General features: G+C 44.9%; 1 protein-coding gene across 1 annotated transcript in view; it reads right to left on the reverse strand.

Annotated features, from left to right (window-relative positions):
- Window positions 1-1,163: 1,163 nt before the first annotated feature.
- The window catches only part of MTOR (mechanistic target of rapamycin kinase), a 115,811-nt gene continuing 100,959 nt past the window's right edge, over window positions 1,164-16,015 (reverse strand). The window contains exons 44-58 of the mRNA XM_033113471.1: window positions 15,661-15,843; window positions 15,207-15,341; window positions 14,821-14,995; window positions 13,423-13,558; window positions 12,662-12,809; window positions 11,983-12,105; window positions 10,829-10,911; window positions 9,700-9,772; window positions 8,875-8,949; window positions 8,368-8,503; window positions 7,653-7,718; window positions 5,662-5,742; window positions 5,303-5,383; window positions 2,775-2,880; window positions 1,164-2,098 (exon numbers count right to left, since the gene is read on the reverse strand). Coding sequence (XP_032969362.1) covers window positions 2,083-2,098; window positions 2,775-2,880; window positions 5,303-5,383; window positions 5,662-5,742; window positions 7,653-7,718; window positions 8,368-8,503; window positions 8,875-8,949; window positions 9,700-9,772; window positions 10,829-10,911; window positions 11,983-12,105; window positions 12,662-12,809; window positions 13,423-13,558; window positions 14,821-14,995; window positions 15,207-15,341; window positions 15,661-15,843 — 1,617 coding nt within the window. The 3' untranslated portion in view covers window positions 1,164-2,082. The remainder of the gene's footprint in view (window positions 2,099-2,774; window positions 2,881-5,302; window positions 5,384-5,661; window positions 5,743-7,652; window positions 7,719-8,367; window positions 8,504-8,874; window positions 8,950-9,699; window positions 9,773-10,828; window positions 10,912-11,982; window positions 12,106-12,661; window positions 12,810-13,422; window positions 13,559-14,820; window positions 14,996-15,206; window positions 15,342-15,660; window positions 15,844-16,015) is intronic.

Genomic DNA, 16,015 nt, shown 5'->3' on the forward strand with positions numbered 1-16,015 from the left:
CCTGTGCCCTCCACCTCCAGTCACGTGTTCCTCTCCTTTACACCCCCGGAACCCCTCTTGTTTAGCCACGTAGTGGGAACTCAAAACATTTGCTAACTGAATGCCTCGAAGCGTTCGTGTTCTACGAGGGAGGCACCATTAGGCAGGTCAGGGGAGGGACTGGGGAAGCTCAGTGGGTATATATTCTAAGATCAGGGGTGGCACACCCTTGATGCAATTCATTTGGCCTAGTAGTGTTCAGTAAATATTAGCTTTTATTGTTATTCAGAACATCCTATTAACAGGATACTTGTTTTTTACTGTTTTCCCCCACTTGTGTACCTCGGGTGCACCGGCACCCTGGCAGAACAAAAGCCTAGCCTAGTTCATTTAACAACTCATATTTCTGAGCACCTGTTTCATACGGTTTGACCTAATGCCACCTGTCCGGCTGTGCTGAGTGCTTTACATGCATCATCTCCTCCTCCTAGTACTATTACCCACTGTCAGAGGAGGAAAGATGCAGCTTCTACCTGTTTTAGAACCTCACATGGTTCCCTGCTGTCCACAGTATCAGGTTCAAACTCCTTGCCGTTGAACTGTGAGGCAGGCCAGTCTGGCCCCACTCTACTTTCTGGCCTCCTTTTCGTTCCTATTCTTTTTATTCCCCACTGACCACTGAGGTAGACCTGCTGACCTGTGAGGTGTGACTATGAAACCACCATTTTATATATAAAACATGGCTGAATACCAGCAATCTAATACGGCTCAAGTTAATACTCACCACTTCTACACCATATTGCGCTTTGACACCTCTTTTCTGCCGAGAATGTCCTCACTTGCTTGAAATGACAAGCTCCCGCGCATCCTTTGAGACACACGGCAAATGTCCCCCTTCCCATGAGGCTTTCCTGCCTTGCCCAGTGGCGTAGTCGTTTCAGAGCCCCACCTGTGGCTCACACCCTGTACGTGGCCCTTCTCACCCCTTCGTGTCGTGGAGTTGTCAGTCCACTCCTGCCTGATACTGTCTCGGCCTTTTCCGGCCTGTGAACACCCCCGAGGAAACAGACTAGGTCATGTAGATCCGGTTCCTTTATGGTCCCTAGTACTCAGTGCTTAGTGAATGTTGAAGGAATAACTGCTTCCTTTATGAACTAATAATTATGAAAAGCCACTCATACGTTTTTAAAATTCTGTTGTTTATTGGCACAAAAATTATTCAGATACAACATGGTGTCTAGACACGGCTACAGTTTATATTTTGTGCATTTAGTTTAACATTTGTTTTGCTCATTTCCAACATGTAACTAGGCCTTCCCTGTGTACAGCACCGCCTGACAGCACTTGTTCTCCAAGCCCCTGCTCTAAACACAGAGCGTTCAGATGTCACTGCAAACATCCCAGAAGTAGGCCTGTGTGGGCCACTCCCCTGCACTGTGATGCCCTCTGTGCATCTGCACAGCTGAGGTCACCCAGTAATCTGAAGAAACTCCCCTGCTAGTGGTCTGGGTCTTGAAGTGTGTACATCGCAGCATCGTGGGTGAGGCAGAAGACGGACCTTTCCCCACCCATTTTGGCCCATCTCGCATATACTGTTGCCGTCCACGGACCAGTGAGGTAACGGGATGGGTGAAAGTGAAGAAGGCGGCTTCTGCATCCTTACGGTCCAGAATCCTAAGACGTGTCCTCCATGACCTGAGGCTTCTTGACTGCTCTGAGTTTGCTGTATTCATGTTGAGAGGCACGACTAGGCCATTCTGCGATCAGCAAACACTTACGATGAGTTGTGAGTTATGTCAAAACCCGTATTTCTAAAGTTATGGATCTTCTGTTCCCTAAAATCAATGGCTTGATTTAGGTAGCATTAATTGTGTTTACTGTCCTGGGAACCAAATCAAACCTTGTGTTTCTGACAATATATTCTTCAACAGCAGCTAGAAAGTTGGTTCAAACCAACTTTTTAATATACAGTAGTTCTTTTCATTTACATTTCAAAATATTTAACAAAGTTGAACTTTCCGACCATGGTTTCAGTTTAGTGGAAGCATATACCAAAGTACAAAAGGCTCAAGGGAAATGCTGTGGGCACGTCTGGGCCTCCAGTTACCAGAAAGGACACCTAAGACGACAGAAAGAAAAGGAATATTTTAATAATTTGGGCTTCTTCAAAGCTTTACACAGATACGAGTACATTGAAAATGGAAAGACCAAGGTCTGACAACCCCCGGGAGAGTCCCTGAGATCTCCCACTACTAATTGTGCAGGACACACTCGTCATTGCTAGTCAAGTGCTGACGTTTGCTGTGGTCCCAGGACACTTCCCCATGGCCCTCTTGCTCAAGTTTCTACCTTCGGGCATGCCTCAGGCAATTAATCAAAGCGGACTGAGTGGTCCTTGATGTTATAATCCCAGATCCAAAGTTTGTCTTTTCATCTCCTTCTCTGTCACTGCTCTGGCTTCTTTTACTTTGCCTTCCTGTATCTTGGAATTGACAGCAAAAATCCAAAAGATCCCCCTCAAAATAAGGAAGCCTCACTTTTCTAAACCATTTAAAATGTAATTTTAACTTATTTTGGTATTTGCCTTCCTAATATGCATCCATATTTCCTCAAATTTCTCCTTTTTAGAGCAATGAGCACACACAGTGAATACAAAAATTAAAGACATGTGAACTACGAATACCCTTTATGGATTACCACCCCCCTCCCAATCTTGTCTCGGGGACTCTGGGTTTGGGGCACAGGGTGGGGTCCTGACTGCTTGTTTTAACAAAAGTACTGAGACGCCCGCTCACCAGCCAATGTAGCACTGGCAGAGGTTTTCATGGGAGGTGGCTTGTTTGATGAGCAGCTCCACTTGTGTTGGGACATCCAGCGTTTCATCATGAGAGAAGTCCCGACCTAGGACGGGAGAAGCCCAAACATTGCGTCTGCACCTGGTTAAAACACCCTCCTGGCCGTTTGGATCAGTTTATCCTCACGCATGAGTATGAAGGCTAGACAAGGGGTGGATTTTAAAACGACCTCCATGGGACCTGAATAAGCACCAGCCTCCTTCTCCTAACACAGACTTGGTTAAAGAGAGTCAAGGCCTGCAGGTGGCTGAGTTCAGCAGGGGCACAGACCTAGCTGATGGGTTTCTAAAGATTTCTTCTTCTAATCCAGAATCACCCTTGAGTCGGCAAGTGGATGAGAAACCCTGTTCTGTTTCAATCTCACTAGCCTCCATCTTTGAGTCTTTCCTTCCACAGGGCAGTTGCTTCCATTATAAATTTATAATCTTCAAGTTCCAAATGCGGCAGTACAAGGCTGGCTTATGTTGCTTCTTAGGCAACAAGCCTTTCCATCTCCACGAGGATCATTTCAAGTCCTTTACTCTCCCCAAATATCCAAACCTCTCCTCTGGCTTCTCATCCTCAGCAGATGCCCTCATCACCTACTTTGCAAGTTAATTATTTCACTGAACACAGTTTTTGGCCCCTGATGTGTCAGGCAGTGTTCGAGGCGCTGGACTTGTTTAATACGCGCTTCCTCTTTGCTCCCATGACCTGGTAGAGCTACCCTCCTCCCACTTAAGGCCAAGTTCACCTGTGCTTTGGATCCCATCACCTCCTGCTTTCTGAGGAGCCTTATATTAATTACCCTTCCTCTCACTCATGCCTTCCAACTCTCCTTCTCAACTGCCCTTCTTACTGTTTTCTAAACATGTTCCTCTCTTCCATTAAAGAAACAAAGCCTCTCATCTAACTACTTCTCCAGCTATGTCCTGTTTCCTTCCTGCACAGCCGAACTTCTCAAGAGTTCTGAAATTTGTCTCCATTTCCTCGCTTCTCTCACTTCAGTCTCTTCAATTGCTTCCTCTGGTGCCAGGCTCATCCCAGCTCTTAGAAGGTCACCAATGACTTGGGGCCATTCTTGAGCCCTCCCCATCATCAAGCCTTTTGATTTTACCTCCTAAAGATCTCTTGAATCCAGAGAACTGACTCTGAGTGGTGAACACACAATGTGAGATATAGATACTGTTTAGATGCAGAATTGTACACCTGAAATCTACGTAACTTTACTAATAATTGTCACCCCAATAAACTTTAAAGAAAAAAAAAATCTCTTGAATCCATCTCCACTGCCACCACCCTAGTCTAATCAACTGTCTAGGCTGGATGACTGGCAGCTGCTCCCTCCCTCTGATCCATTCCCCACACACAGCCAGAGCAGGCAGCATTTCACACAGTAAGCCCAGCCAGGCCCTCTTCTGCCCTTCCCACCCACTTAAAAACCATCAGTGCTTTCCCACTGCCCTTAGGATATAGGAGAGAAACATAAGGTCCTATAAGATCTGGCCCTGGGCTACTCAGATTCAAAACATTTTGCACTCGGCTCTTCCTGTCTTCCTTTCTCTGGAGCAGTCAGACTGGCCACTTTCAGACTTTTCTGAAAGGAAACAGCACTTGCATGCTGTTTCCTGCGCCTGAAACAATCTGCCCCTAATTAACTCCTCTTTCAGATTTTAGCTCATGGGTTGGTTTGCTTAGAGAATCTTTTCCTAAACTCCTAAACTTCAATTATTGGCATGAGAGCTCTGAGTCCCTTTCTTCCACTTAACACAGTGCTGCCCTTTAGATTCTGAGCCCCACGAAGGCAGGGAATCTGCTGTTTCTACCAGCACTGTTTCTTCAGCATCTTGCCATTGTAGGTGCTCAATAAATAACTATACCATGATGACAAAACGTATGTGCCAGGCCCTAGAGTTAAGCACTTGCCATCCCACGTCTCACGGAGCCTCACCAGCTTCTGAGAGGCTGTCTTCTCCTCATCTTCAGATGAAGAGACAGAGGCTCAGGGGTCACACGGGAAATGGTGGAGCTGCGGGCTTCGGCCTCCCCGGCTCCCACCCACTACCTCACACTATCTGGTCAATGTGAAATGTCTCCTTTTCAAAAGGAGACCTCTCCTCTTCCACACTCTCCACTCCATCGTAACCGCTACTGAAGTACAAACAGGCAATGAGCAGAGTGGTCAGATTTGCTCTAACATCAAGTCATGATGATAAAAATTTTTTTCCTAAATTTGGCTGACTTTGGACCCAACAGAACTTTACATACTTCTGTTAAAATGATATTAACAACATGACTTAAAGTAAATTTATTGGTCATTAGAAAGGGAATCAGGGCCGTTAATTGATGGCTTCAGAGACACTCCAGGTAGCAGCATAGTCAACGTTTAGGCACCAACACCACTGGAAAATGGGGCTGACCACCCACTCAAGAGAGAAAAGTCTCTCCGATTTTATGATCCTTTTAAGTAAACACACATACACACTCACCCGTGAGCTTATCTCGCACTCTGTTAATAATCTGAATAGCTTTCTTATTTAGGGCCTCTGGTTTGACCAAGCCATCTCCAACTGGAACACACAAAAGTAAAAATAACAGTAAGAATTAGATCATCACAACTGGTTCAATGGACGCCCCTGCTTTTCTCAAATATTCACTTCTGTAAGTGTTGAGTAATTCTTCCTCTGTGTCTATCTCTGTCCTCAGAACATAATGAGAAATTCACGGAACCTTTTCTGCTCAAAGGGGGTTTTGTTGCTTCATCTTATTGACCTTCTCATGGAAAAACACAGCTGCTATTTTCTTAATAAGCTAGTCATTGGCCCAAGTCCTCAGAGGTTGGACTTACTGAAAGAATGAATAGATTCTGGCACTGTGGTCCCCGTTTTCTTATGGGCTGGTTCCCCAAGTTCCACACCATCCAAAATTTCTAGGAGGGAAAAAAAAAATCAATTACAAAATTAAAACACCAAGAAGCCACTGTTCCAAGGTATTAGCTCTAATTCTTCACGCACTAATTCCCTCTAACACTTGCCCTACTCACCTCAAAGGGAAAAGGAGGAAGTATTATGTAACTCTTTACATATTTAAAAGTTTTTAAATCTGCAAAGCATGACTTTCTAAGCAAACAGCATTAGTAAAATGTTCTGACATAGAGAATAAAAGCATGAGTCAATGACCTGGTGACAAACTTATTTGCTTTGACAAAAACTGGTAATAAAGAAAACTAGCTTTCAAGGGTCACACACGCAACCAAAGCGTTATTCCTCGGAGGAACTTATACATCAATTCTGTGGAGGAAAAGTCCTCAGGCTTTAGGATCACCCTCCACTGACCGTGGCCTTCAGCAGAGAAATTTCTAGAGTCAGAATTAAGTTATTTACACATTGCCCTCATACACCACAGGCCTTCGAAATGAAGCCTGTGATAATAACCCTTTTATTAATGACCCTCTGGAACTTACCTGTTAAGCCACATAAAAACAACCAGGCCGACCACCACCTGGTGCCACCAGACCTGGGTGCCCTAATCCCCCTCTGCACGCCACAGGCAGCATACAGAAGTCACCTGCTAACAAACCGATGAGGTGGGCACTCAGACTGAAAGTCTCACACACTTTGGAAGAGACCAGCCATGCGCACAAGGCACCTGAGACCCTGTGGGCGGTTCAGGCACTCACAAATCCTATCACGGTGTCCAGTGCCAAGTCCACGCCTGTTCCAGTGCTGCTGTGACCCAGGACCCCAATTTCCTGCCCAGAACGCCTTTTCCTCTCTACCCACCCAGATGCCATCCATCCAGTAAGGCTCAGCTTGAATTCCACTAAGTCAAGAGCTCCCCTAACTACGGTAGATCAGTGACGACTGTTCTCTAAGTCCCACAGCCCTTCTACTCCAAACCAAATCACGTGGTCCTTGACTACACGGTGGGATGTACTCTGCTTATTACTTCATGTATATTTTGGTCAATGCTATCATGTGATTCTGCGCTTCTTTGGGGCAATCTCTGTATGTCACATTCTTTTTGTACCCTTAAACGTTTATTATTTGGCTCAGCTAAGGAACTAGTTGCAAAGGTTCCCTAAATGACTGTACAGAATATTTACTTTACATCCCCAACAAGTTATTTCCAAAAATGTGAACTGTGTAGATATTGTTAGATGTTATGAGGTAAAAAGGGGCAGGCTGGGGTTGGGGGAGGAGAAGGCTAAACAAAGTTAAACAGTTTTCCTCTATGACCTGGAAGAGTGTTCCATACACAACCCACAACCCACTGTGGCTCATTATCTTCCTGGGAGCCTGTTCTGTGGACCACACTCTTGGAAACAATGTTTCACGTGGTGTCCTGGCTCCTCAGGCAGCAATGTGAGTACATTTCTGCTGCTTACATCTTCCTTCCCATTTTTGAGCTATTAACAATGCTTTAGGTTCAAGGTAATATAGTTAATAATTATCCCAAAGTCAGATACCACTAAGGGCATGCTAAATACTGGCTAATATTCAGACACACTTTTCATTATATTTTTATAGATAGATTGGATAGTTTGATCAAAATTTTTGAGCTTTAGGTACCCACTCCATCCTGAGAAGCATTAAGATAAAAAACATTCATTAGGTAGTTGGTGCTCAGTAAATATTTCTGGACCAAATGTTGAATTAAATAAATGCCTGTTAGGTGATATTTTAGTGGAGAAAAGAACCTTCCTTCCTTCATGTTTACTTCAACATCCGTTACTACTTAGTCATGCCTCCTAATGGCAGAATCAAAGCTTGCCCTGTTCTAGAAAACACTCTGGATAAGAGGGGACAGAATCTGCAGCCTCCCATGGGAGGTACCCACCTACAGACTGGCCAGCAGAGTAGGAATCTGTCCTTGTTCGGGATCGCTTGTTGCCTTTGGTATTTGCTGAGGAAATAAATAAAGGGAGGATTAGGAAGTGCTTCGCACTTTGACTTGAAAGCAACCTTGGTTGGTGTGATATTTTCTTACCATCATAAAAATATAATATTCCCTAAAGCTATAACCCCTAAGAGACAACCAAAGACATATGACTCAGAAGTGGGTAGATGTCAGCACGGGTATCCCATCCAGTGCTGAGGGACACACTATATCGCTGAGTTGGATTTAGAAAATGTAAACCAGGTAATGAGGTGAAAATATGACTTCACAGCAGTGGATCAGATGGCTTGTGTTACTAAACTTCTTCTAAGGAGGCAGGGACAAAGGGGAGACAGATATTGCTGACCCACGTGGTTTGTATTTCCTATCAAAATTCCAGCTTGCTATTCTGTATGAACCCAAACAACCAAAAATCACTAGGGTACTTAATTTATCCTGAAAAATATTTTAATACCTAAACTGATGATTGGAGTTTTCGGTTCTAGTTACTAAAAACACTTGAAATTCATTTCTAGCACCAGAGCTACTTTGTGAAAATGTAATGCAGTACCTCAGTAATGTATCTTGGGCGAAGGGTTAGTGAAATGTAACGTGTCAGATATTCCTAATTTGGGAGGGGGCCGACTCCAGCTGCCAAGCACTTGCTAATACTCACTGTCCATCAGCCTCCAGTTCAGCAAGGGGTCGTAGACAAAGGCTTCCAGCACGGCCATGACACTATCCTTGTGTTCCCGCAGAACTTCCATCACTGTGTGGCACGTGATTCTGTAGTTGCCATCCAGACCAGTAACCTGCACAAGGGCCAGAGCCACTCACCACAGGTCACTGACACTGGCCTTTTAAGGCCTTACAACCAAAAGCCAGAGAGTGGAGAGGTCTGTCACCCCCACGGAGGAAGTAGACACAGGCCATTACTGTATCAGGCTGAGAATATCTTCAGAGCAAGGGGACAGGACTGTGATTCATGTGAAACAAGGTGTGATGTAAACAGTGATAATACTTTCAAAGACTGGTCATTCCTAACGCAGTGGAGAATACCAAGAAAAGACTGCTGAAATAACGTGGGCATTCTGGGGAACTGATGAGATCTAATAAGCAAGTCCATTCTCAGAGAGGGTCGTAACTGTATTGGCCCATTCCAAAGTCACCAACATCCACTCACCTCCATAGCATTGGTCAACATTCTTGTGAGTCTAAACGGAATCTTCTCTGGGAATTTCTCTCTGGTCATAGCAACCTGCAGGGCAATAAAGGGAAAAAACCCAAGTCCACTGGTTAGGTTTTCTGTCACTAAAGCCAGGCGGTTTCTCTTTGCATCATCAGCATTAATTTCAATTAAAGCACAGAAATATAGTAGCTTAGGTTGAGTGAGGGGACTTGTCACAGGGATTTAAAAGACAAAAAAAAAAAAAAAAAAAGGGGAGGAAAAAGGACAAACATGCATCACGCCCAGGCCGCACGGAGGGTGAGGGTGTGTGAACAGTGAGGGCCCTTGCTCCACAGGGTGGGTAGGGGGATGATGTTTGAGTCCAACTATAGCAAGTACTGAAGAGCATGGGTTTCCTTTCTTTTTTTAACGTTTATTCGGGTGACAATTGTTAGTAAAGTTATAGATTTCAGGTGTATAATTCTGTAATACATTATCTATATCTCACACTGTGTGTTCACCACCCAGTCAGTTCTCTTCCCATCACTATATTAGACCCCGTTTACCCTCTTCTAGAGCCCCCTTCCCCCTTATCCTCTGGCAACCCCTAAACTATTGTCTATGAGTTTTTGTTCCTTCATTTGTTTGTCTTGTTCTTTTGTTGTTTTCAGTGGGTTTCATTTCTCAGATGGAGTTTCTATCACCTTGGTGGGAGAGGCAGGGTGAGGGATGAGATAATGCATTTTGGCCTTGAGTTTGCCAAAATGGCCGGAGGAGGGTGAAAAGCGGTCATCTGGGAAGTCGAGCTTTCTTTTCTGTGGTGTTCTGGGACGCGCTCACCTCAAAGCAGTCCCCAAAGTCAATGTGCAGGATTTTCCCACTCAGCCGGTCCAGCATCAGGTTGGATGGGTGTCTGAGAAACAGGCAGAGACCAAGGCGGGGGCAAGAGAGCAGCACTGATACATCAATCAACAAGTATGTGCTACTCTAGGCCACAGGCTGGCAAACTAGAGCCCTCAGGCTAACTCCAACCCCCACCTGCTTTTGTAAATAAGGTTTTATTGGAACACAGCTATGCTCACTTGTTTAAGTATTGTTTCAGGCTGCTTTTGTGCTACAGCAGCAGACATGAGTAATTGTGACAGAGATCGTTTGGCCAACAAAGCCAAAAGTATTTATTATCTGGCCCTTTATAGAAAACGTTTGCCAACCCCTACTCTGCCGGAAGTGAGGATTGATCTGTGAATCACAGGTTGCCCCATAATACCACAATAATTTGGTCACAAGATAAATCGCTTCTGGCAGTGCTGCTATCTCAGAGTGACAAGGCTCTAGCATTACTATTGAGCACCTGTCCTGGGGTCTTGTCTCCCTGAGCCCCCCAGCCAATCCAGGCAGGATCACCTGACTCTGTCAACAGGCACTGTTTTTTAAAACGAGAATTTATTATTTTTGTAGGATAAAACTATTTTTACTCTCAAATAATTATATGAGACATAATCCCAGGAGAAAAATAGTAGACACAGGAAAACTAGTTTTAAAGAAAGTCTGTTGAGTCAATTTCTAAGCATTCCTAAACTACTTTGTCAGTCAGTATATTTGGATAAATTTATTATGAATATCGGAAGGATCTACTTTGGTTGGTTCCAATTACAGAAATACAATTATTTTATCTTAGCATAGTGGTGACTGATAAATGTTTATTGATTAAAACCAATCAGACTTACTATGGTTTTTAATACATTAACCTACGCAGAAAGTAGTACCCTCGAATTATTTCTTTAGTTTGATATGCTGTTCTGTTGGCATGGATAATAGGGGCTAACGTTGATGCCACAAAAAATGCCTCAAGTACAAAATACAAATATTTATCAAATGGTCATAAATCTCACTAGAAAACACAATGAAACCACTCAAGAACACTACAATGGAGAAAGAAGACTAAAAGAAACAAATTAAATTCACTCACCTATCTCCCAGGCCCAAAATATACCCAACCATGGACATGACCGCTAAAGAGCGGGTATAATTGGTTCTTCGATCAAACCACACCTAGAAGACAGGAGCATGAGTGAACCAAGGCTCTGGAAACTTTAACTGGTGTCCACATAATTATACGCCAATCAGTGGTTTGCTTATATTCCATCATAACCAGTTAGAACGTATAATGGAATCAAGATCCCATTCACAATTACAAAAATAATAAACCATGCTGGGAATCAACTTTAGAAATGCACAGAACTTAGATGAATAAACTTTGCTTAGAAATATAAAGACTTGAGTAAACAAAAACATTCATATTAAGGATATCCATTTAGGATTGTAAAGATATAATATTCTCCCAAATTATTTGACACATTTAATGTAATTCCAGCAAAAATTCAGTGGCACTTTTTTTTGAGTGTTAACAGTATGGTACTTAAGAAAAAACAGGCAAAAAGATCAATGAACTAGAAGCTCTAGAAAGAAATCCAAGGGCATATGGGAATTTAGTGTATAACAAAAAAGGAATCTTTTAAAAGGGAAAGGGTGGATTATTTGGTAAATACTGTGGTTTTGGCTGATCATCTTAATAAAACTTATATCCTAATCTTAAATTCAAAATTTAGAATTTTAGTTAGGATTTAAATGTAAAAACAAATCTTATAATTAGTACAAGAAACTATATGTACAAAGATACATAATTTTGAGGTAGAAAGGGCCTTTCTAAATATAAAGCCAACAGTACAAACTTTAAAGGATTAAAAATCTGTTAGCGTAACTTTCAAAATGTCTCTGTATCAAAGAAAATAAAAATCCCACACCAAGAAACATGCCATTAACAATATTAAAACACCAAATAAACAGGAAATTCATAACACACATGAAAAAGATTTAATAGCCTTAATATATAAAGAGCTCAAAACTATTGTTGAGTAAAGGGAGAAACATTATGCTAAATCTACACCTGCTAAATTGCACGGCTCACCCATCTAACCTTCGTCATAAAAGACTGCACGTCACCTGCAGTTAATCGTGACAAAGATGAGCCCCACAGGTGAGCAGGAGCCAGGGAGCACGCCATCCCGACAAGAGGGGTGTGCCAAAGGGCAGCGAGTGCACGAAGAGCCCCGTGTTCCATACCTCGGAGCTGGGGCTTTTCAGCCACAGCAGCTTGGCCAGGTCGTCCCCCGCTGTGTTATTGACGGCGTGCTCAAACACCTCTACTTTCTGCATCAGAGTCAGGTGATCGTAGTCTGGAGCCATCTGCATCAGAACACAAATGTTCTCAGAGAGCACCCAAGACAGAGCCGCAACCCAGGAAGAAACAAGGCTCCGGGTCCAAGCAAAGCTGGGTTCTAATCTCACCACCGCAGCCACAAGGAGAAGGGAAATCAGAACGTTGCAAAAGGAATAATGGAGTGGCCACGCTAACCTGATGCCCACAGGAACTGCCGGGGCCTGCCGGTAAAACATGAGGCCTCCACGCAGGACAAGCCTACTGGTGTGAATGAGCACTGGAGGATTCAAGGATTTGGGTACCAACAATTCTTTCTTATTCCTTATACATCTACTAAACATTGCTCTGATTGCATCAGGTATCTGAGAAATAATACTGTCCGGCCTCATCTAGGATGAGGAAAACTTAGTTCCTGGGCTTTGGGACCCTTCTGTTTCTTAGAGAAGGTTATCTGTGTCAGGACTCATGTCCTTAAACCTTCCTCAATAACTAATTCCCTCAAATCGATCGTTCAGTGATGGACATATGTAGAAGCACAAGAAAAGCAGCTTCTCCGACTTGAGTTTTGCCTCCGAGACATACCCGCAACATGATGCGATGCTCGATGTTGAGAAGGATCTTCTTTTTCTCCCTGTAGTCCCGGATGAGGGCGTGCAGCGTGTCACAGTGGGGGACCCAGCCGATGAGGCCCGAGTTGGTTGATAAGGGAATGACTGCGTATCTCTGGATGCTGGCGCCCACAGGAAAGCAGGGTTATTGTACAGTAATAGATCACACCTTTGATCTGCTCACGGTGCATGCAAATAGTTACAACGAGCCCGCTGCACGGGGCTGTTGTGAGGTGTGTAACGAGGGGCCTTTCGCAAAGCCTAAAGCATCACGTCGAGACAGTGTGCTGATAGGAGGAAAGCCTATCGGCCTCTCAACCTGCCTAACAAACTCGTTGCTTTGGGGGAACAATCCAGTGATTACTTCTAAGCCTAAAATAACCTCCCAACTTATTACGCATGTTCTTGATCGAGAGGGGTAAGAATGTACTAAGGATAGGAAAGGCTGGCCAGGCTGGAATCCCACGAGGGGTGAAACACATCAAATTTGCAGAATCTCCAGTCTACTGGCCACAGAGTGTTCCATGCTGTAGCTTTTAGAGGTTGTTAAAGGCATTTCGTACGAGAAATATGGAGGGTTTTCCTTTTTGTGTCTGACACCTTGGCTGTTGACGACTTCCTTTCAGGTACATACTTTTATAATTTATTTCATAAAGGTACATGGCTACATGGGAGAGATGTAGGAGAAAACGAGAAGATCTCGACTCCTTGCCGTTTTCACGGCATCCTGAATACCTGAGGTTTTTCCGAAGAGAGGTTGGGTCATTGGCCAGGAGGGTGTTGACCAGGCCGAAGAGCTGCATCACTCGTTCGTCCTGCCGCAGATCTTCATGGCCCTTCAGGAGGAAAACAAACTCGTGCCCGTTGCTGCCTGAAAAAAAATGGTGGGAGAGGTTAGGGTGGATCAGAGGGTCTCCAACCCGTTAGGTGGGAGACCACCACTGGATTCAAAAGAGCCTGCAGACTGCATGTACCTTACCCTGCAAACAGAAAAAGACTCCCTAGGACTGATGAAAAGAATGGCCCTGCTAATGATGGTCCTCCAATAAATATTGTGCAAATTTAAAATTTTCGAAAGCTCCATCTTTGAGGACCAGGAATGATTCTGCACAGAAATGGTCATTCTATATATTCTCCTCCCTAACCCACTCTCTGCCCTTCTTTGTCCTGCTCTGACCTGAGAAGCCTGAGCTCTCCAGACTGTATTACCTGGGCTCCCAGTTGGGCTTGGCCAATGGGGTCACTGGCAGGAGGTCAGAGGATGGAGAGAGGGAGAGGTCAGTGTATTTGCCCCCGACAACCAGCCTGGTTACAGTTCTAGAAGCAGCTACATTCGTCTATGTGGTTTACAGCTTCTGGTGCTACAAGCCCTTCCTTGATGGGCTCTCTTTCAAGTCTGGAGGGCGGGGGCAACAGCGTCTCACTATGGGTTCTCTTAACTCTGCTCACACCTCTGGAAACAGTTCCTTCATTAAGTCTCCAATTAAATACTGCTGAGAACCCGACTGACACGTTTTAGTGTCAGGAGACGCCAGCCTATGGAGAGACAATCACCTGTGGACCACAAGCAATGGTGTTGCTGAATAATCACTGCATTTCAAATACACGAGCATTATTACGAAAGGCATGAGACCTCAAAGCACCACCCGAGTACTTACGCCTCAAACCTGCGAGAACTTATCCCTACTTGTTTGGATTTTATACAACCATTTCCCACAGGGACTATGATGGTCTGAAAGAAGATTCCAGAGCCCAGAAGCCCTTCCTTCAATGGAGCCTGTCATGTCCACGCTTGCCTCCAGACGCCTGTTTGTTGGCCTCATCAGCTCTCCCACAGCTGCCTATCATGCCCAGGGCTCCACGGTGCAGGCCTTACAATTCCTTCTACCTGTTCTCTGTAGGATCCTTATGCTTCACTTAAACAAGCACAACTATATAAGTGAACTAGGAGTCTTGAGGACGATGGAATAAGGAGAAATCTGCTTGTCCTCCAGTTCTCCCTCAATAAACACAGGAGAGACACAGCACATGAAAGATTAGAAGTGTGAACAGCAAGCACTAATTTCAGAGGACGGGGCGTTCAGCCAGGGTGAGAGGGAGACACAGGTGGCAGACGTGCACAAAGCTCCTTACCCATAAGTGTCAGCTTTCGGGGCCTCTGCTTGGACGTGATGACTTGCAGAGATGGTGCTATGGACTGAATGCGAATGATCGGCTGGTTGGGGTCATAGGTGCCTGGCACAGCCAACTCCAGGTCACGGCACATCAGAAGTTTGGGGGAAACATACTGCAGCTCTAAGGACGTGAGCTGTGAAGAATCACCGCAGTTAGTCTGCTGCCCCTCGGGAGGAATTTAAATGCGGTTTTGGTATTTTTCAATGAATTGCTAATAGCAATGACTTGTCCCAAAGTCTGCAGGTGTGAGTAAAACCAGGTGCTTTGAGGTCAGGGTTCCAACATTCCCAGCAAAACAGAAAGGATTATACAGGGTGAACCCTGCTAGAACCTGAGGATCCTACCTGTGGCAGCTGCTTTGAGATTCGTCTGAACACGTGATAATAGAGGTCCCAGGCTTGGGTGAGGTCCTTGACATTCCCTGATTTCATGTATTTCCTGCACCACTCTTGGGCCTCCATTAAATCTCGACCATACGCCTGAGAAGGAATGCAGGGGACATTTGCATGTGGTGGCGGGTGTCGCCTACGCCACAGGCTGAGTCCCCTCAGTGGCACAGGTTGGGGGAGGCACAGACTGCTGGGCCTGGAACTCCCGGTCTCAGGATGGCTTGTTCGGTCAAGTGAGGTCTCATGAGGTTTTCCAGTGAAAATTTCAGGAGGGTTTTTCACTTAAAGACATTAAGTTCCTGGTGTTTTTACATCCTGTGCCCTCCGTCAGAGTACACTTTATTAAGGCTAGAGGGAAAGGAGTTTGATAAAGGTTTTGGGTCATGTCACTGCATGTTTTATCCCATACCTGGTTAAAGGAGGTCTCCTTCAGCGTCTGGGGTCCTCGTTCCATCATAGCATGCAGGGGCTCCAGCACCTCAAACATGCCTTTCACGTTCCTCTCCCCAAAGTACAAACGAGAAGCTTCTTCCAGGCCTTCGTGCCACATCTCATGCCACAGGATGGCCACTCGGATCAGCTCCTCACTCACCTGGATCGCAGAGCAGAAGGAGAGAAGCACCAAGGAAGGATAAGCTCAGCTCAGAAAGGCCTGTCTCAGAGAAATGGGAGCTACTCTTTCTGGCAGCCAGAGGGAGCACACAGCACTGCCGTGAGGAAGAAAAACCTCCTCACTCGAGACCTCTGGCTAGGTGACCGGGGTG

The sequence above is a fragment of the Rhinolophus ferrumequinum genome, chromosome 9 (genome assembly GCF_004115265.2).
Source record: "Rhinolophus ferrumequinum isolate MPI-CBG mRhiFer1 chromosome 9, mRhiFer1_v1.p, whole genome shotgun sequence".
Classification (NCBI taxonomy): domain Eukaryota; kingdom Metazoa; phylum Chordata; class Mammalia; order Chiroptera; family Rhinolophidae; genus Rhinolophus; species Rhinolophus ferrumequinum.